The 21,446-nt window shown below is 27.8% G+C and overlaps 1 protein-coding gene across 3 annotated transcripts in view; it reads right to left on the reverse strand.

Annotated features, from left to right (window-relative positions):
• Positions 1 to 9,614: 9,614 nt before the first annotated feature.
• LOC123301696 overlaps positions 9,615 to 21,446 on the reverse strand; it is a 98,350-nt gene continuing 86,518 nt past the window's right edge. For 2 of the 3 annotated variants that reach the window (XM_044884552.1, XM_044884553.1), the window contains 7 exons: positions 16,132 to 16,450; positions 14,439 to 14,582; positions 12,794 to 13,716; positions 12,471 to 12,687; positions 12,146 to 12,324; positions 11,481 to 11,703; positions 9,615 to 11,145 (listed from right to left, as the gene is read on the reverse strand). In XM_044884552.1, the coding sequence (XP_044740487.1) occupies positions 10,730 to 11,145; positions 11,481 to 11,703; positions 12,146 to 12,324; positions 12,471 to 12,687; positions 12,794 to 13,716; positions 14,439 to 14,582; positions 16,132 to 16,450 (2,421 nt within the window). In that variant the 3' untranslated portion in view covers positions 9,615 to 10,729. Of the gene's footprint in view, positions 11,146 to 11,480; positions 11,704 to 12,145; positions 12,325 to 12,470; positions 12,688 to 12,793; positions 13,717 to 14,438; positions 14,583 to 16,131; positions 16,451 to 19,110; positions 19,222 to 21,446 lie in introns of those variants that run through there. The other variant, XM_044884554.1, reaches the window with a different exon arrangement.

Here is a 21,446-nt window from a genome sequence, read left to right on the forward strand (position 1 = left end):
CTTCCACACTTATGTTACAATTATGGAAGTAAATAGATAATAAACTACAACTTCCATTATTGTATTAAAAATATAAAAATCAAATTGAAACCGTGATTGAAACATGTGATAATTTAAAATATTATTGAAATTGATTTATTATGTTATTTGAATAAAATTATTTATACGCAATATTATTGTTAATAAAACTATTTGGTCTAGAGTCATGCGTAGTATCAGAATGACTGAAAATGATCCCCGTTCGAAAATTAATTTCAATTAAAAATCTATTTAATAATAATTAATAATACTATTTTTTATTAAATATAAATTATTACAAATTAATTGAATAAAAATACCTTAACCTGTTATCTATATAAATATAATTCTAAAAATATATTATTTAAAAAAAGATTATTAATTATTTTAGTATGTTAAACACGTTTTTTAGTAATATTTACTAATTCAAAACATAATTTTAAGAATTTAGAAACATTTCTATTGTAATTAATTATTGTGTACTTTTAATTGAAAAAGATCATTAATTATTTAGTACATGAGTGTTGATTTTGTTTGGATTATTAATTGTAACAATTGTAATTTTAGAAAAACCGTTTGTTACTAGAATCATATAAAGAATATTAAATTTGTCGTATAACTGATTATATCACAGGTAAAACCAAGTCCGACCTCACACCCACCCCGTTTTCTTTGCGTAAGACTTGTTTTTATGCAAATTTACGCAAGAGCTCTATTGATATAGATTTGCTTAAATCCGTTCAGTTTCTTTATTTTTTATTGATTACAACTGACCCGTGGAATAGGCCTTCTGGGGAAACCACGTTAAAAAAAGCACGCTAAGTACACTAAATTTACGCAAGAGCTCTATTGATATAGATTTACTTAAATCCGTTCAGTTTCTTTATTTTTTATTGATCACAACTGACCCGTGGACTAGGCCTTCTGGGGAAACCACGTTAAAAAAAGCACGCTAAGTACACTAAATTTACGCAAGAGCTCTATTAATATAGATTTACTTAAATCCGTTCAGTTTCTTTATTTTTTATTGATCATAACTGACCCGTGGAATAGGCCTTCTGGGGAAACCACGTTAAAAAAAACACGCTAAGTACACTAAATTTACGCAAGAGCTCTATTGATATAGATTTACTTAAATCCGTTCAGTTTCTTTATTTTTTATTGATCACAACTGACCCGTGGACTAGGCCCACTGGGGAAACCACGTTAAAAAAAACGCGCATACACTACCTAGTACCATAGGTGGCGTGGAAACGTGTGTATATTATGACGATTATAATTTTTACAATTCTTTGAATCGTTATATCTCAAAAACGGTGGTTCGTAGGAAGTATTGATACATTTTTGTAGATAATTTTTATCTTCGCTTATGTTAAGTTTTCAACGTATCATGATTATTATTTCTGCCGTATTGGCATTTTCGTGGTCCGATTTCAACTTGTATTTACAAAAGTCTTTGAACTATAATTTATAATGAAATATTAACATTAAATATACATATATTTTACCTCTTTTATGAATGAAAAAATAAATTTTTGAGTAGGTCGATTTATTTTCATAGTAATATTAATACTAATATAGTATTTAGAGTAACTTTTAACTTTTAATAAATCATCACAGACATTATAGAACTATTAAGAACATTGACTTTAAAGAAGTTCTTTTGTTACGCTTAATTTATCAATAAAAAAACTTAAATATCAAAAGGTTATACGTACTATAATTAATTATTGTTAATATTTAATTTAAAAATATTAATTTTTATTAAATTAAATTGTTGAGCAAAAATAATTTCCTATTTATTTTTCACTAAACTTATAAAATTATTTAGGGTTCCGTTGCAAGCGTGAGTTAATCTCCAAAATAATAAATATAACTTACTGACGTATCATAAAAATCACAAGAATTGATGCAAGTCTACTTGTCATGTTCGAAGGATATTTTCTAAAATTTTTAATTTAGAATATGTACGCGAATGAACTTTTATTCACTTCAATCTATGCTTTGAGCTTTTATACGATTTTGATAAACATTTTAAATGTAAGAAATATTTTATCAATTTTTAAATGATCGTTGCGATTTGTTAGTCCGGTTTCTAGAAAAAGTTTTCATAATATTGATTAATTCTATATTATTCAATATTGATGAATCTCAATAATTTATTAATCTTATTATGAGGCTAATATCTTTCGAAACTTATACCGGAGCGGATAGATTAAATTGGCCCACTCTGTATATTCATCTCAAATCGATTTGAGGAGTCTAAATACTGGAGCGGATAGATTAAATGGGCCCACTCTATATATTCATCTTAAATCGATATGAAGATTCAAAATTTTCTTTTAATTAATCTCATAATGAGATTAATATTTTCGGAAACTTCTTTCAACTTTCTATCAACGGCATCGTTTTCACTGGATCCAAATAAGTGTAAGAAACCAAGTGTTTATCAAAATCGTAGACTTTGCTCGAATTTTTGCGATTTTTTAAGAGAGTTCGAAAAAAGCGAAAAAAATTTATCTCAATTTAATTGAAAATCCTGTTCTAAGATAATTTCGACCCAAAATCATAACTGTGTAAAAGACCCAATTGACCTATGTTGCTCATTTACGAACTCGACCTCATTTTTTACTTTCTGAACTCGCTTTAAAAATTTCAGTTTGATAGCTTTTTTGCGTTTTAGAGTTATCGTCTTGTCAGACGGACAGACAACCGAAAATGGACCAGTTAGATGATTTTATAAACACCTACACCAAAATTTTGCTCGTAGCATCAATATTTTTAAGCTTTACAAGCTTGGGACTAAACTATGTATACCTTGATATATATTACATATAAACAGGGAAAAAAAGTCCACCATTTTTGAGGATCCGTTTTTTTTGAGGAACCCAATATATTGATTTGAATTTATTAATAACGCATCCGGTATAAATGTCTGGTATACCGACATAATACAATGATTCAATTTTAATAAAATTAACATAAACAAATGCCATATAACATTTTTTTTGCATGTAATGCTGTATTTTTTTCCATATTACACCTTCCATATTATGATTACAACTGAAAAATGATTATTATTTAATAATGACCTTATTATATTCAACTTACAACTGACATTACATTACATAGGTGTATTTATATTTATTAATTATAAATAATAATTTAATCAAGGTTAAATTCATATGTGATATTTTTATCTTTTGTTATTATTTTGATTTTTTTTGTTCGTTAGTTTAATTACTTTTATACAAATCGATATGCAAAAAAAAATTATAAATGCAGTAATTCAATATTTACTTAACTAATTATTTATTTTGGTTTTTTATTTAAATAATATAAATATTACTTAAATTACAAAAGAAACAAAAAATAATTCATTATAAGTTATATTAAGACTGATCGGACACTGTAAAAATGATTTAATTAATTAAATTCAATGCAAGTGCTTTAATCTACACATTGAAGTAGTTATCACACACTCCATTGAAGTCTATACATATATATTTATAGAGGTGAAACGGATACAAGCTATAAATTTTAAATGAATTATATTACCAGGAAGTGACTTGAAATCAAAATATGTGATTGTTCTTTCACAATTACTTGATTTATTAAGGGTTAAATTTTATTGTTTACAAATCTTAAGGGTATATTTTAATTAGATTTTTACTTTCAAATCCTTTTTTGAACGATTATAATAATTGATCTCTATTAATCCTAGAAAAACTATATTTATTTCTAGAAAAATTATGCAATTCTTAATACATAAGTGTAATACAAGTTGCCTAAATACGTCATTGAATCGTTAAATGTTTAGAAAATATTATTTCGATGGGCACACAAAATTATACAATAAAGGACCTCGTAAGTAGGATTTCGAGCCTATTTTTTCTAGTTTATGTTGTATAAAACTGAATTTGATATTTAAATATTTCGTTCTCAGATTATCCCAAAACTTAGAGATTTGGTGGTAGCTCCTCATTGAAAGTTAAAGCCTGTGTACAGAGGTAAAATGAATTGTAATTTATATCATTTCGGAAGTTGTTATCGGATATTTTTAAAATGCCTATACAAATATTTATGATATTAACATTATGATATTATCATAATTCCGTTTTATTTTGGATAGGGTGTCTACTTTTCTACACACCCATAATTTTTTTCTACTAGAGACAATTTGATTTGGTACCCAAAAAGGATCCAAAAATCACGAAAATCCACTTAATTTAACTGTTAGACAAATATTTTATAAGTAATGGTCTGAATTTTATCTATATTTTTAAAAATAATTTTCCCTCGTCCTTTGAGGGACACTCAATATGAAAACTGTCACAATTAAAAAGAAAAAAAGTTTACAATAAATATTATAAATTTAAAATCAATAACAAAGTAAATAATTTATGAATAATGTTTAAATAAACATTGTATTTACTAAACAATTTAATATTAAATCATTATTACATTTTAAACTTTACAAGTGAAGTCGGATGTTTTTTTATTTTAGAAACTGTAGTATTAATCGATGAAATAAATCAGTCATTAAGCGTTAAATTCAAGGGCCTATTACTGATTCCATCTTGTACAGATCCGTCTTTAACTTAATTGAAATGCGCACTTTAGGATAATATAAAAGCTTATGACTGGACTATATTATTGTAATCTTATTAATATTATTAGCGTAAATCATTTTGACATAATTTGATTGATTGATTAATTGATTAAATTATAATTATAATGATTAATCCCCAAGGTAAAAACACTTATGAAGACACCACAAAACCTCCTCGTACGCTTATAAACTCCTTCTTGTACGTTAAAAAGGATACGTTTTATAAACTAGTCAAAATAGATTCAAAAATAGTTTAAAAAAATATTTCAATTGAAATCAGATATCGAATATTTTCGATATTGAATATATCGAAATGATTTTTGAGTGAAAATCTGAAAAACAACTCCGTTACTCTGTGTACAATGAAGTAATAAATAATGATTAATATCAAATGTGAGGGACAGGATAAAAATGAAGAATCACGTGTAAAAAAATGCTTTTATGCTCATTTGATAATTAGAAAGTGTATTGTTGATTAACAAGCTTAATTAAATCTGAACCTGCCTCAATTAAACATATACATTCCAAGCACAAATTGTAATCTTAAGATGATTCAATCTCAACGATTTATCAAACATCCAAACAAAATTTTTCCTATCTGTCAATTGTGATCAACGGTTGTAAAATATGTTGTCCCATATACGGGCACAAAAGTTCTTATGAGACAAAAGTTCTCATAAGGTTAAATTGTGATTTCAAAATTCCATCATCAGTGCAATAGCTCCATTTCCTTCGGAGATTCGTTAATTATCACGCAATGAAAAGTATCTTTTTTTTTATAATGATTTTCTTCTCAATTATTCATTTATGCAACAGTTATTAAGTCGCATGATATAACAGTTGCCACAAAATACATCATCTTTCTTTTTATAAAATGATGAAATAATATAGAAAATATGTCCTTAAATCACATAATAATTTTATTTTACGTAATTAAAATGTCAATTATGTAAATTTTCTTTTTCAATTACAAGAAAGTTCTTGAAAAATACCAGTTTTTTGAAAAACGAATAAATATTTCATAGAAAAATTTCGTATCAGAAAAAGCATAATAATATTTGAATTTATTTTAATAATTATATTAATAATAAAATTAATAAATTTATTTTTATTCATAATTTGCATATTTCATAAATATGTGAGAGAACAAGTTCGTATGAAATGTGCAAGACATGTGTCTTATATTTATTTCATTATCATGGAAAATGTTATTGAAAATCATGCAAGAACTACATGATGAAAAATTCTTCCAAGTGATAGAGACGCGTTTTTAGATACCGTAATCGTTAACCCTAAAAAGATCTAGAAACTGATTCATTTCATGATTCAACTACAATCTTAATGAAATAAGCGAATGAGTGCGAAAATCCAAAAATATTTTCATAAAATTCTAATTGGGCTCGTTTATCCATCATTTGTCCATCCAAAATTCTCGTTTGCCCACCTTTTAATTGAAAGTTATGGCACGATTAAAATTTTTTACATCAGCAACAACGAATTCTTTTTCAAACGAATGACATCTGTTGAATCTAAAACTTTTAACTTTAAGAAAAATAGGGGACGAATTCAAAAAATTGAAAACACAACGTTTTTTTTTTTATAATATTTTTTTTATTTATTTCATCGTCATTCATTAGTTTTTCATCTCTTTTAATTTATTATATTTTCATCTTTCTTTTTTTATTTGTTTCTTTTTGTTTTGGTTTTTTTTTTGTTTTTATTGATAAATGAAAAAATGTTAAAAACAAAAAAGACTATAATATAATATTTAATATTAATTTAAGAGTTTTTCACCGTTAATTCACAAAATATATTTATTTTAATTAAAGTTTTCATCATTTTTTTTATTACATTTTTGTTTTGTTTCTTGTGTGTTATTATTATGTCTTATTTGTTTTATTAATTAATAATATAATTAATATTTTTAATAATTAATTTGATAATTAATGTGCTAAAATAATATTAATTTTTTTTATAAATACTGCACCTTTTTAAAAATAAAGTTGTCAATTATTAACGTGGATCGATTTTATTATAAAGACGTGAACAAATCTATGTAGGAGAGCTTTACTTAAAGATTAAATTGGTTCAGTAATTTTGGAAAGATTTTATAGTCAAACAGCGAACCTTACATATTCCCAAATAGCGAAAGATTTTTTGATTTTCCTTTTTTTTCATAATATTTTTCGATCGTATTCCCTGAAAACGCTTTTAAAACGTAGTTAATCCAAATCAAATCGAACCACTTTAATAATAAATTAATATAATAGTTATTAATAATTACAATCAGTTTTTTTTTTTTATTTTGTTTTAATAATTAATTATACCTAAAATTCATTATTTAATTTTAATTTAAACCTTACATTGACTGATTTTTTATTAATTTTCTTTTTTTTTTTTTACTAAATTAATTTTAATAATTAAAACATTATTTACAAAAGCATCTGTTTTTATTTTAGAAGTTTATGGTGTGATTTTTAATTCCACATAAACTTCTTTTTTATAATTCTAATTAAATACATTTTTTTAGACGACATTTAAATTAATTTTTTCCCTAAAATATGGTGTTTTTTTTTTGTTAATTTATTAAACTGATCGGTCTACAATATTTTTTCGTAAATTCTCGCTTTCGATGTTTACGAATTTATTCTGTTTTAAATTCGATAAGTATTAATAATGATTCCAAGAAATTCGTAAATATCGAAATTTAAAATAATTTTTTAACAATCTTTTTGGAGGAAACATTTAAAAAAAATTTTGTAACTATCTAGAAAATCTTTGTCTTTCATACACAGGTGTTACTAATAAAATTTTAGGAAAGTTCCCAGCGATATTCATAGATCTTATACTGAAGGATTCAAGGAATGTCTTATTCAATTTTCTCCACAATTCGAAAGTTACATCCCCATGCATGCAACGTGCATTTTTTTTTTATTGTCTTGAAATATGAAAACACGTTTATGAAACAAAGATTTTCTAAGATAGTTACTCCCAAAAATTAAGATATACGAAAAAATAAAAAAACTTTCGTTTCGGTTTATTCTTAAAAAGTGTTTTACATTTAAATTTCTAAATAACAATTTTTTGATTTCTTTAGAATTCTTCTTGTGTTTTTTTTTCTCTAACTTTAAAGCATACATTTTTTTAATGCCGTAGCGTAAAATGGCGATTTTAAAATTTTCTTTTTAATTATGTATTGCTTTTTGCATTGTTTTGGCAAGCTTTTTCAATTATATATATTTTAAATATATAATTTCGTGACTTAATTGAAATTTTTTTATAATAATTATTTCTAAAAATCTTAATTACTAGAAATTTACAATATTTATTTTATTTTTTTTATAATTTTAATTAACAGCATTATTGTATAAATTGAAATTTGGTATAAAAAACAATTTTATTTTTATTTTTTGTAGGTTCAAAAATTTTAACATAATTTTTCGTTAACGATATTTGTTGCAAATTTATTTTTTGCTAAAAAATATAAAAATTTATATAAAGTTTATCAATTTATAAAACAATGATTCTCGCTGAATGGCTTTAATTTAACGATATATTTTTCCAAATTTTTTTTTTATCGGAAAAAAATTCGTTATTAAATAATAAAGTTTATTTTTTTTTTTTTGAAATCTATCAATTCATAAAACAATGGTTTTTTTCTTAATACAAAAAGCCACAACACTAAACTTTTCATCGTAGAAAACGTGTTTTCCCACTATATTCAGTTTAGTATGAGGGCTTTAAGATCCTTTTTTATTTACTCGAATATTACGCACGAGATTTATTTATCTAGGATGTTGAATCCCGAAATAAATATTCTAAGAAAAAGTTTAGTGTTGGTTGCATGGCCTTTTGTTATATTTATATTTAGCTTGTTCGTAATAATCTCCTATTTTTTGCGTCCTTGTGACTCAAACATATCCTTAATTCATTTGGTTAGAGTAGTCCCTAAAAAGTTTGTTTAGTATTTCATTAGTAATTACCTATATCACAGATGCGCTGTTTTGAGATTTGATATTTAAATTTGTTTTATGTACAAAAGTTTGATCTATTTTTAGAAATTCAGTGAATTTATTTTAGTTATTTTAGTTATTTTATTACTTTTTTAAAACTTTTCATTTACACTATTTTAGGTAATTATAATGAAATAATTTGTTTAATTATTTTGAAATTGTTTTTAATTATCTGAATATTTTAAACAAGTTTTTTTTTCTTAATCGTGATACACTGGCTTTCACAGAAGTTCTTGGTCTATAAATGATTCTCTGTAGATTAATATGATGATAGATCAAGATGCCTGACTTTCTCGTTTTTACTTCAAAGTGGACAAAGATGCACAAAAAATATTGGCATAAAGTTCTCTAATGGCAGAAGCGAGAAAACACTGCAATCGAAAGTCATTGATCCCTTCTTATTGGGTTTTAAAAGAACTACCTTGAAATAAAGCCAATATTTCGCGATATTTTACTTTCATGGTACCAAAATTTTTTTAGTATTTTCTTTTTATATCACAATAAAAATAAACAAAAATTACGAAAAAAAGAAATACTGTTCAAAATTTTGATCTTGCAAAATTTTCTAAATTAGAATTTTTTTTATATTAACTCTAAGCATTAATTTTTTTTTGTTATTATGATTTAAAATTATTTTTTTATATAAAATATAATTTGTACATTTTTTTTATCTAGAAAATAAAATCTTTTTTTTTTTTTTTAATTTTAATTTGAAAATTTTGAAAGATTTTGACTGAACGGCGATTTAAAAAAAAAACATAAATTCAATAATAAGTTCACTTTATTTTAGTGTAGGCACTGGCATAGGTTCTGTAGATACTGAAGGCACTCGAGATCATTTCCTATTTTTAAGGAGCTCAAAACACTCTTCATCTGATGGGTCAAAAATTTATATATAGCGTGGACCATTTTAATCTATTTTGGCTAATAGCTCGTTTTATAGTTAATCAATCAAAAAATAACTTAAACAAAAGTTGTAGTTTTCCTACATTGAGAAATTTTTCAATAAGCCGATGGGAGATTATCTATATCTCGAGTAAACATTTCAGTGTCCACAAAACCGTTGCTACGGCCTGGATTATTTATTTATCTTTATTTTATCTATCGTCTACGTTTCGTTATTTTAGTTTTTTTCAAATGTCTTACACGAAATTTCTTAAACTGTATTTTTTTCGATTTTAATCAATAATTTTGTTAAAATTTTTTTCGGTAGGCCAATTTTATTCGGATTAAAATCGAAACTTATGCATCAAAATTATGTATGAGGGCTTATATCTATAACAAAAATAGTATGAGAGAGAGAAACATCCCGTGGGATATCTCTAGTTAATGGTTTCACTAGCCATGAAATAGTAATTATCTTTAGTAAGACACACTAATAATTCCGTCTAAGAATCTGGAATTTCTGGAATCTTCTGGAATATTATTTTTGCGCTCTCTCCTGCCATAAAAATTAATTCAATTTTGATCGTGTGGCATTTATAAGGTAAATTTTAAACTGGATGTCTCGTTTTCATGGCTAATCGACATTCTTCTTCCAGAATTTTAAGAAATATTTGGTATTTATTATAAACAGAGAGACCTGAAGTTGTCTAAAAAAATCATTCGATAACAATTAACGACACATAAAACTCCGACATTTAAAAAAAAAGAAAAACTTAAAATCTTTGTAAATGTTTGGTTTGACCAACATATTTTCACCCCAGTTCTTATTAAAAATTAAACCTTAAAGTATTTGAAATCCTTTTAAAGGACTTTTTTCATAAATTCATACAAAATTTTCAAAATTATTGTTGTGCTATATTTAGTTTTAATCCACAGTTTTTATTCGCGTTTTCGAAAACAAAAACAATGTTCAAGTGTTTTTTTTAATTATACAACAATTTAATCCAGTGAATAAATGTTTTTGGCATCCACTTTCGCGTTCAAAGCTTATTTTGACAAGAATCAACTTCAAGCGTGAAAGTGGAGGTACATGGGTTTACATGTCATCGACTCGTTCATTGGATAAATTACTAAAATACACGTTTTATACACGCACGCGCACAATAACAAAACACTAGACACGCAGAGCACTATACTAGCTTTACAAAACTGATTCAATTTGTTTAATTTCGTGTGCACTATTTGGATTCATTGGACTGGCAGCTGTTACATCAATTTCAGGAATTTGTCGTCCAATTGTGATAGGACCATCTTCTTCCTCTTCATCTTCATCGATGGGGGTGAGCGCGTCTAATGTCACTGGCGGTTCACCCTTTTTCACGAAACGTTTCATACATGGTGCTAAAAAGCTGCTGACCGCTGATAGGAAAAACAAGAATCCAGCCATAAAGAATGGTATGTCGTAGGATTTGGTTGCATCGTAAACAGCCCCTGCTAATGGAGAACCTACTATGGCAGCGGCACCACGGAATAATATTAATAATCCAAAGGCATTGGTTAATTTATCAAGACCCAATAGGTCGACTAGAATAATTGATGTAAGAGATATGTAACCGGCTGAAAAATGAGCAAAATTTGAATTAATTAAATTCGCTTCAACTTATTGGTAATGTTTGTGAAAGTAAAGAAAGTTAGTTAAAGAATGAAATGAAATTTTTCTACCCTCCGGTAGGTTAAAGGCATCCGAATAAAAACGGCAGTCACTTTATAGACTCACAACTGACCCGTGGAATAGGCCTAATGGGGACACCACGTTAAAAAAAACTTCCGATATCAAAGTCCTAGAACGTTGAAACATCAAATCCAAAAAGAATTAGTGACGTGATTTGCGAATAACTTTCTTCACTTTCACAAATGCTTAATCAGAAAAAAAAAACAAAAGTAATACTTACAAACAGCAATACCAAAAAATATCGACATTATTATATACGATACATACGATTGGCAAAAAGGCGTAGCAGAAACGGCAACAGTAGATATAACAAGACATATATTATTGAGCAATAATGAATTTACCCATGGAAAATCAGCAAAATATCCGCATGCAATACGACCCACAGTATTTGTTATACCAATTATTGATATTAAAAATGATGCAGAATTTGGTTCAATTCCCTGTAAAAAAACAAATTTTTATTTAGTGCCATTGCATTTTATTTATGAAAATAATTAACCTCGATTTCGTAAATCAAGTTATTACGTACATACATAAATACTTGTCATTAATTTTTTATTAGTCATAATAATATTCAAAAATGTTATTAGGTCACTATTTATTTTTGAAAACAATCTTTTTTGAAAATCTACTTATATTCAATCAGTGGCGTATTAGATAAATTTAAAGGCTCTCGGCGACGATAATCTTGCAAGCGGCTAAAATGCCGTTTTTTAAGATAATATCTACCTCTTTTCTACTGGGAATTCTGGAAAACTGACAAGAAAAGGGGCCCCATGTAAAATACACAATAAAGGGCGATGTATGGAATCGGTACATTAAGTAAAAATCACGATTATTTAAGAAACTAATTTTTTTTAAAAATTCAAACAGTTCACTTACAGATTGTATTGCTGCATCCACAAGATAAACAAAAGGTACATAAAGACCCGCCATTCCAAAAATATTTGAGACCGCAATAAACATAAATACGGGATCTTTGAGCAATGAAAAATCCATCATGGCGGCTAAAGCACTTTTAAAACTTTCAGGTAATACAAAACATGGACATAGGTCATATTCTGAAAAATTAAAAATGGTGATTATCTTTGGTTAAAAATAATTTTTACAAAATCTTTACAGGAAATGATTTTTGACTGTAAATTACCCGAAAGTTATTTCCCATAATGATTTTGCGAAGTTGTTTTCGACAAAAATGATTACTTACGTTCTGCTTTTTCAACATCCCCGTCACCACGTGCAGATCCACGTGGTCCTATTGACAATTGACTCTGACGATAATTCGTTAAAGATTTTTGCGATTGATATTCAGGTAAATGCACAACGGAGCCTGAATAAAAGATATCCTTGCGGGATAATGGACGTACCATCATTGGACGTGGAATTGAAGATCTTGAGGCAGTAAATGACATATTATCATTGTCCTAGAAAATTTAAAAATATTCGTTAACTTTTGATGATACTTTCGAATAATGAAGAACTGTCTATAAAGTTTTCTAAGAGGAATTCAGCTTTCAGGAAATATCTTACCATATCATCAGCGTTATTATTTTTACTGCCCGTAAATGACGATGTCGATAATCGTAAATGCAAACTTTTTCGTACATCACCATTAACATTTCCTCGAGATTTCGATTGTATCGCTCCCAATGTTGGACGATACCGTTCACCAACTGAAGTTTTACGCATCCGATCAAAAAATGGTACTGAACCATTTTTGGGCAAACCTTGATGATGTGATGTAAATGCTGGGGACGAAACATTTCGTGGCAAGTTTCCTCTTTGTACTTGTGTAAATTCCGTTTCATTATTTTTACTCTCCAAATCTTTATCACTGGCACTGGTCTCCATTTTTCCTTCATTTCGCTGTAGTTCAGCAATACGTGGATTTGGACGACGTTGTTTATTTTGTGAATCATTTACACTGTTGCCAGAACTACTACCACTCTGCTCTTGTACTTTCACCTCGGAGATTGTGGGTAATGTTGGAACAGTTGGTATGGGCGTTAACGGTGTACCAGGTACTAATTGATCTAAATTAAAACTAGAGTGTACACCGGGATCGATATTTATGGGCATTTTCATTCGTTTCTCCATGCTGCCATCCGGCAATTGTACCATAAAATATGATCCCCCAATACTTCCTCGCTCCATTTGAAACCGTTTCTCTTCGGCCATCCGTTGTAACAATGGTTTTACACTCGGAACTTTTGGATATTCTAAGGGACGCATTAACGCCCCACAAATGGCACAATTTAATATTAAACCAGCTAAAATTAAATTTGAACCTTTCCATCCATATTCTTCTAATAAATATGTGGCTAGGGGAGCAAAGGCGAATGTTCCAAATCCGGAACCACATACAGCGATACCAGTTGCTAAGGAACGTTTTGTTTCGAAATAGTAGCCCACACATACCACCGCTGGTAAATAGATTAAACCAAATCCAATACCTAGAAAATTTAAAGGTTTATGTACACTCGACATTTAAAAAATTGTTCTCTTTTGAAATATAAATTTATTATAACCCCCAACTTTTTATTATTTGTACCATTAATTTATTTTTTGTTCGTAAAAGGTATATGACCGCAGAGTTTTGTTTATGGAATATTTTTAGTAGTATTTAGATTATAGAAGCCAATATATATGAGATATTGTTTTTATCGCCATTTTTTTTTTTTATTATATGTATTATTTTAATTTAGTACAGACTTATAGTCAATGTTTTGTTGATATAAATAAATTTTATATATTCATTGCGTAGTTTAGACGCTAAACGTAAAAATATTAGGCAAATACGATAGATCTTTTTGCTTCTCAAACTTAAGGAGTCGAAGTTGGGCGGCCAATATTGGATTAACAAACCATAAAAATATTGCGGTTACAAATTCGATAAAAACGCCGAGATACAGTTTCTAATTTTGGTAAAGTTTTGTGTTAAAATAATTTTCCATTAATACTTTTGAAGTTACCCTATCGCGGCCTAACTATACGAAGTGCATTGAACGCCAGACTAAAGATCATTGCATTAAACATATGCAATGTCTATGGCATATTATATTTTTATAAATTTTTAATTTTAACATAAACATTCATTTTTTATTGTCATAAACCCAAAAAAATAAGTTTGCCAAGATGGTAATTTTGCAATAATTTGATGTGTTAATTAACTTACCTCCCATTACACCATACGTTAACATCAACATATTAACAGTTGGTGAAAATATTGATAATACAAAGGCTACTGTTGATATTACACTCCCCGCCATACAAACAGCACGACATCCAAATTTATTCGTAAGCGCCGATACAACTGGACCTAGAAACAAAAATATACACACAAGAAATTAGCAATAACAAGAACAAGAATATCAAGAAGAACAAGAAGAATAATTTTCAAATTAAACAGGATCACAACTGACCCGTGGAATAGGCCTAATGGGGAAACCACGCTAAAAAAAACGCACTTAGTACACTACCTCATGGGTGAAAGTATTGGTACTTTTTGTTTGTTTTCTTTTTTTGATGATTTTTAAGTTAAATTAAACAATATCACAACTGACCCGTGGAATAGGCCTACTGGGGACACCACGTTAAAAAAAACTCGCTAAGTACACTACCTCATGGGTGAAACGTGTACATCTCGGACGATTAAATTTTACTACTTTTTTTTAACTTAAATTGCTTTAATCTTTTCAATCTCTGATAATACCAATTATTTTTCAATAGTTTCAAATTAAACAGGATCACAACTGACCCGTGGAATAGGCCTACTGGGGACACCACGTTAAAAAAAGCTAAGTCCTTTTGAAGTTACGGTATCCTTAAATCGAAGTTTGTTTCCAATTTGATTATAATTCGGTGAAACAAAATCGTGTTAAAAGAAATAGCTTTATTCATCATCAATTTAATTTAATTATTTTGTTTTTATTTTTTTTCCAAAATAATTGCTTTAAGTCAATTTGTAATTAAAATTCTGATAATTTAAATACAATTCTTCAACTTTCCAGATGGAACCAGTGAAGAATAGTTATATTTAAGTTATCGTGTAAAATTAATTAAGACACGCAATTAAATAGTTCATTAATAATCAACTGACCCATATTTTTTTTTTTATTACTTTAATTTTCATCATCGTTATTTACTAGAAAAGAATTTACCTCGAATTTTTTTTACATATAGTCTTCCTTCAATATTTTAATAGTGTAATAAATTTCGCTGTTGATTTTTTCGCATTTTTATGGGTAAACAAAAAATAAGAAAGCTGGATATCAGGTTTCTGATTCTGACATTGATTGATCATAATTTGATTGACCAATTTATGTTTGTAGATTTTTTACCAACATTGTGAATAATTTATTTAGTGACGTCATTACTGAGTAATATTCAAATTGAAAATGAGTATTTTTTAACAAATTTTCTAAGGGATACCTCAGAAAAAATTCGAAAAAATCACATCAAATTTTTTTTTCGGAATTTGATAAAACTCAATACATAAGGTAATTTTGACCCAGGAATTACAAATATCGGGTTAATTTGACGATTGGACGTGTAATTTCTGAGATATGGCCAAATTCAGAGCAATTTTAGGCAATATTATAGAAACTATTCGTCTAATAGTCAAATGGATACGATTTTTGTAATATTTGGGTCAAAATTACCTCATCAACAGAGTTTTATCAAAATCGGATACCAATCAATTCCATTTGACAATCGAACGTATAATTTCTGAGACAAACCTTAATTCATACCACTTTTAGGCGATATCCGTCAATTTTTCAAAAAGAAAACCTTTTAATAGTTTCATTTTATAATTTCTAGATTTCCTTGATCAGCTTTAATGATATGAAAAAATGAATACAACTTACCCGCACTTAAATACATTCCCGATAATAAACTTCCAACCCATGCGACTTGTCCTTTCCCCTCACCATAGTATACCACGAACTCATTTAAGAACACACCAAAGGTGTACGCAATACCATCCACGATCATGTTACATATAAATGATGCAAACACAATCACCCAGCCGTAGCCACCGTCGGGCGGTGGTGGAAAATCATGATAATCACAATACGATAGGACATCTTCATCATCACCCCCACCCCCACCGGCCGAGGCTCCATCACCTGCACCTACACCGTCTGTTAAACGTTGTGCTTCCTCGCATGAACATTCTGATTCCGTCTGAAAATAGAAAAATTGAAAAGTTGAAAATTTGAAAAAAGTTATCTATTTTTAAAATCAGCCAAGAGAGTGTAATACATCCATAATAAATTAAATTATCAATTTGTCCAGTTTTTACACCCCCTGTATATTTTTAACAGTCCCCAATACATTTTACAACAATAGATATAAAAGTTTATAAAAATCACATACTTTCAATAAAAATATTAATAATAAGGTCAAATAATTTTATTATTAATAAATTCATTAACACATATCACTCATAATAAGCTCACCTCTGCTGCCACCCCCCACCCTCTGTCACCATTATTCGATATATTATTATTATATGATCACGTTCTTTGATCATAAAAATAATAAATCAAAACATATAAAAGATAATCATAATTATTATTACAAAATCGATAATTATTAAAAATAGAAAATTTTTATTTATTTTTTTTATTGATAATTTTCCTTGAAAATTTTATTATACTAATGTTATATTTACTACTTAAATTATATATTTTATAAATGTGAAAGTAAGCATGTTTGTTTGTTATGCTTTCATATGTTGATATATCAGAATAACACATGAATTATAATTTATAAAGATATATTTTTTAAAAATAAAAAAATTTAATTTAATTTAACATTTACGATTTTTTCAATCTTTGCAGAAATCGATAATTTATGGGTCAAATGATGACTATAGATGGAGCAGATCTAAGATTATCATTTTGATCCATAAGTTAAAGAATTCTGTGAACAATTAAAATAGTAAATGTCAAACAAATCATGACCAACTATTCTGATATACTCAATGAAATATGATTATTTTACATTTAACAAAATTGAAAACTGTGTATATCGGGAGAGGGTGGAGGCTGTAAATTTTTGTATCTCCAATTTCGATAAAACTCAGTATATAAGGTAATTTTGACCCAATCATTAAATAAACCCGATTTTTATACTTTTTGGGTCAAAATTACCCCATCCACCGAGTTTCATCAAATTCCAAAACAAATTTTTTTTTACGTTTTTTTCGATTTTTTCAAAGGGGTACCCCTTAAAAAAATTGCAAAAAATCGAAAAATTTTTTATATCTCCAATTTCGATAAAACTCAGTTTATAAGGTAATTTTGACCCAAAAAGTTCAAAAATCGGGTGCATTTATTGACTGGTCTAATAGTTTTTGAGATACGGACTAAAATCGATCCAAATATTGCGATATCTCAGAAACTCCGCATCCAATCATTAAATTAACCCGATTTTTTTACTTTTTGGGTCAAAATTATCCCAACCACCGAGTTTCATCAAATCCAAAACTTCCCTCCACTTGACAACGAAAACACTTACAATGAACACTAGGATTGTGTACCTTTAAACAAAACAAAAAATGACTCGTTTTTAAATTTTGCAGAATCTATATTTTACGAATCCTTGAGTATTTTGTAAGGCCACCTTAATAATTATATATTTTGTGCCAATCAAAAGTTTTAGAGTGATATTTGTTAATAATTTTTTAACAAATTATTATTAGTATTCAGAAGGTAATACCTGTAGTAATCCATAAATTATAAAGGTAAACAAACATTGATATTACCAATATACCTATAGTTATTAATAATTCATCATGGCAAGTGAGTTAATTGTAAATATAATTATTACCTACTTTAATATTTTTAGCTCATTTTATTTAACCTTTAAATTTATTAAATATTTATTTATTTTTCATTTATAAGCCAAACGCAAATTGATACGCAGCTTGGTCTGATGACCAGTCAGAAATTTATACCTTATCGCCTCCTAGATTATTGACCATTTATTCTGTAACACCCGGTAAAAAATGTCATTACACTCTCTAATAAATTGATTAAAAATTTTAATTGATAAATAATTTCCTTTAAAAATTACATTAAAAAAAAAAGTTTCCAATAATTAATCTACGGAAATGTAATTTTTATTGAAATCAATAGAATTAAAATTAAACAATTATTACAAGAATGTTTTATTAATAGAATTGTATGTCGCCACAATTCGTTCATCATAAATTATTATAAAGCCTCTTTAAATAGTAAAATGTTTTAAGTCAATTGTTTTGTATGACTTAAGTCTATTAAGCCAATTAAATATAATAAAAAAAATTTATTTAACTCTTCATTCGTTTTGATACTTGAAATTTATGTGCATTTTAATTCCAATGTATTATTTTTAGACTTATATCGAACTGATCAGTGATACAAAAATCTTCACTATCTTTTGAAATAGACAACCCTCTTAACCCGAAAAATGTGTCGATATTCCGATCTGGATACGAATCCCATTAATTATTGCAATCCATCTAAAAAAATCGATAATTTAAATTCACGTTTATTTCAAAACTAGCTGTTAGATACCCGCTATTTTTTATCTCACGGTATACTGTCTCCACAAGTCATACCACCATCCATGATTAAACAACTGATTAAATTATAGTGGTTTAACGATAAACTATTCTGCAACCAAGAATTCTATATCATTTTTATATAGAATTAAAGTTGATCAAACAGTTAACTGCAATTTTACAATGCACCACTCTAAATTAAACTGTTACAAACATTAAACACACCCCTTTGCACATATAAAAAACCCAATGGACAATACACAAAATTTGTTCGAAATTTTCTAAAAAAACATACCACGACGACATGCCCTTCATCGGATTTATTCGATTTTTTCTCAATTAGAGGTTGTTTCATAGCTTCCATATATGAAGTAGCTCTATTATTTCCCAACTCTTGTTCATCATTTTGATCCTAAAAATTATAATTATTTTCTTAAATGAAAATAGAAATTATTATACAATGATAAACATTGCCAAATTGTTTTTGTTTTTCATTGACCACCTGCAAGGGAAATGGAAAATCTATTTGCCAATTCATATATAATAAAAATAAATAAAAAAATTCTTAGAAAATGAAAAGTTTTGTGATTATAGCCAAAAACATTTGAAAATCATATATTACTAAAAATTATTCAAAACTAAGGAATTAAATTATTTAAATACCCTGTGTCTGTGTTTTTAAGATAGATAATTTTGTTCTTATTATGACGAAGAAAAAGTGACAGTCATGTTTCGTCAAGTTTTAATAAATGATGATTAAATAAATATAATATTAATTGCCAAAAGTTTTCAAATAGCGTAGAATATGTTTCGCCAGATGTTCACAATTTAAAAATTAAAATTGTTTTTTCTTTCCCATAGAAAATTTAATCTTTGATTGAATAAATAGAAGGTCGAGTGCACTGCAGTCGGGAATACCCTTGAAATTATAATTAAAAATTGCGAATTTTTAATTATTCTATGCAACTTTTTCTTAAATCTTTGTTCGGTATCACTTATCACCTCTGGCAGTAGACAAAATATTAAGAATCGGCCCTATTAAAGTTCTGAATTTTTTAAAGTTAATGAAAATTTCCGAAGTAGACTATAAATGTTTTTGGAGAAGTTCGCCAACATTATACATCTGTTTCTTTTCTGATTGGTTATAGTAATCAAGTCGGTACACTTTTCGATGTCATGTTTTAGATAAATAAAATATGTCAGATTTATCCTTTTTTTAAAATAATAATTAATTTTAATATTTGAGAATGTTGTAAACAACAAAATCACAATAAATAAATAATAATCTGTTGTAGCCACGTGACTGACTCGCTGTGACTGTGAGTGAATGAGAACGAGTAAAAATAAAAGTATATTTAATATAAAACATCTCTGTTTGAAATTTTCCAACTCGTGTTTGTCAAATACAGGTGATATTTATGTATGTACATTAGACCGTGATCCCATAATGAAGCGAAATTTCGATGATTATATTTATCAGGATTGATACAACTGTAACTTTAGGTCGCTGCTCATCAACATCTTTTTCGGGTATATTACCAAGTTAAAGTGTGGCATGGTTATCAGCTAGGCCCTACAGACTGCAGTTGGAAGATAGTCAACAATTCGTTAGAACCAGTCCAAAATTTACTTCCATCTGCGACGGAAAAACTTCTGAACACAAGTTTTTGGAACTGCAAAAAGGGGAATATTGAATCGCCAACAGTGGAGGATCCGTTTGATACTAACGAGGCGACATGCGATACATCGCTGTTAACGTAATTTACATGCACTTAGGATTAAGATGAAGAAGAACAAGAACAAGAAGATCAAAAAAAACAAGATGAAGAATTTGAAAGCAACGACTCGGACGATTAAATTTCACTACTTTTTTTTAAACTTAAATTGCTTTAATCTTTTCAATCTCTGATAATATCCATTATTATGCAAGAGTTTCAAATTAAACCGAATCACAACTGACCCGTGGAATAGGCCTAATGGGGAGACCACGTTAAAAAAAACGCGCTAAGTACACAACCTCATGGGTGAAAGTATTGGTATTTTTTTTGTTTTGTTTTTTTTTTTTTTTTTATGATTCTTCAGTTAAATTAAACAGGAACACAACTGACCCGTGGAATAGGCCTAATGGGGAGACCACGTTAAAAAAAACGCGCTAAGTACACTACCACATGGGTGAAAGTATTGGTATTTTTGTTTGTTTTTTTTTTTTTTTTTATGATTCTTCAGTTAAATTAAACAGGAACACAACTGACCCGTGGAATAGGCCTAATGGGGAGACCACGTTAAAAAAAACGCGCTAAGTACACTATCACATGGGTGAAAGTATTGGTATTTTTGTTTGTTTTGTTTTGTTTTTTTTTTATGATTCTTCAGTTAAATTAAACAGGAACACAACTGACCCGTGGAATAGGCCTAATAGGGACACCACGTTAAAAAAAACGCACTTAGTACACTACCTCATGGGTGAAAGTATTGTTTTTTTTTTTTTTGGATAATTTTTTAGTTAAATTGAACAGGATCACAACTGACCCGTTGTGATTTTTTATATTTTTCAAGCTTCTTTGAATTTTAATTTTGCATACTTCAATTTCATTACATTTGTTTGTCTGCTACAGGATCTCTAAAAATGAC

This window comes from Chrysoperla carnea, chromosome 5 (assembly GCF_905475395.1).
Source record: "Chrysoperla carnea chromosome 5, inChrCarn1.1, whole genome shotgun sequence".
NCBI classification, from domain to species: Eukaryota; Metazoa; Arthropoda; class Insecta; order Neuroptera; family Chrysopidae; genus Chrysoperla; species Chrysoperla carnea.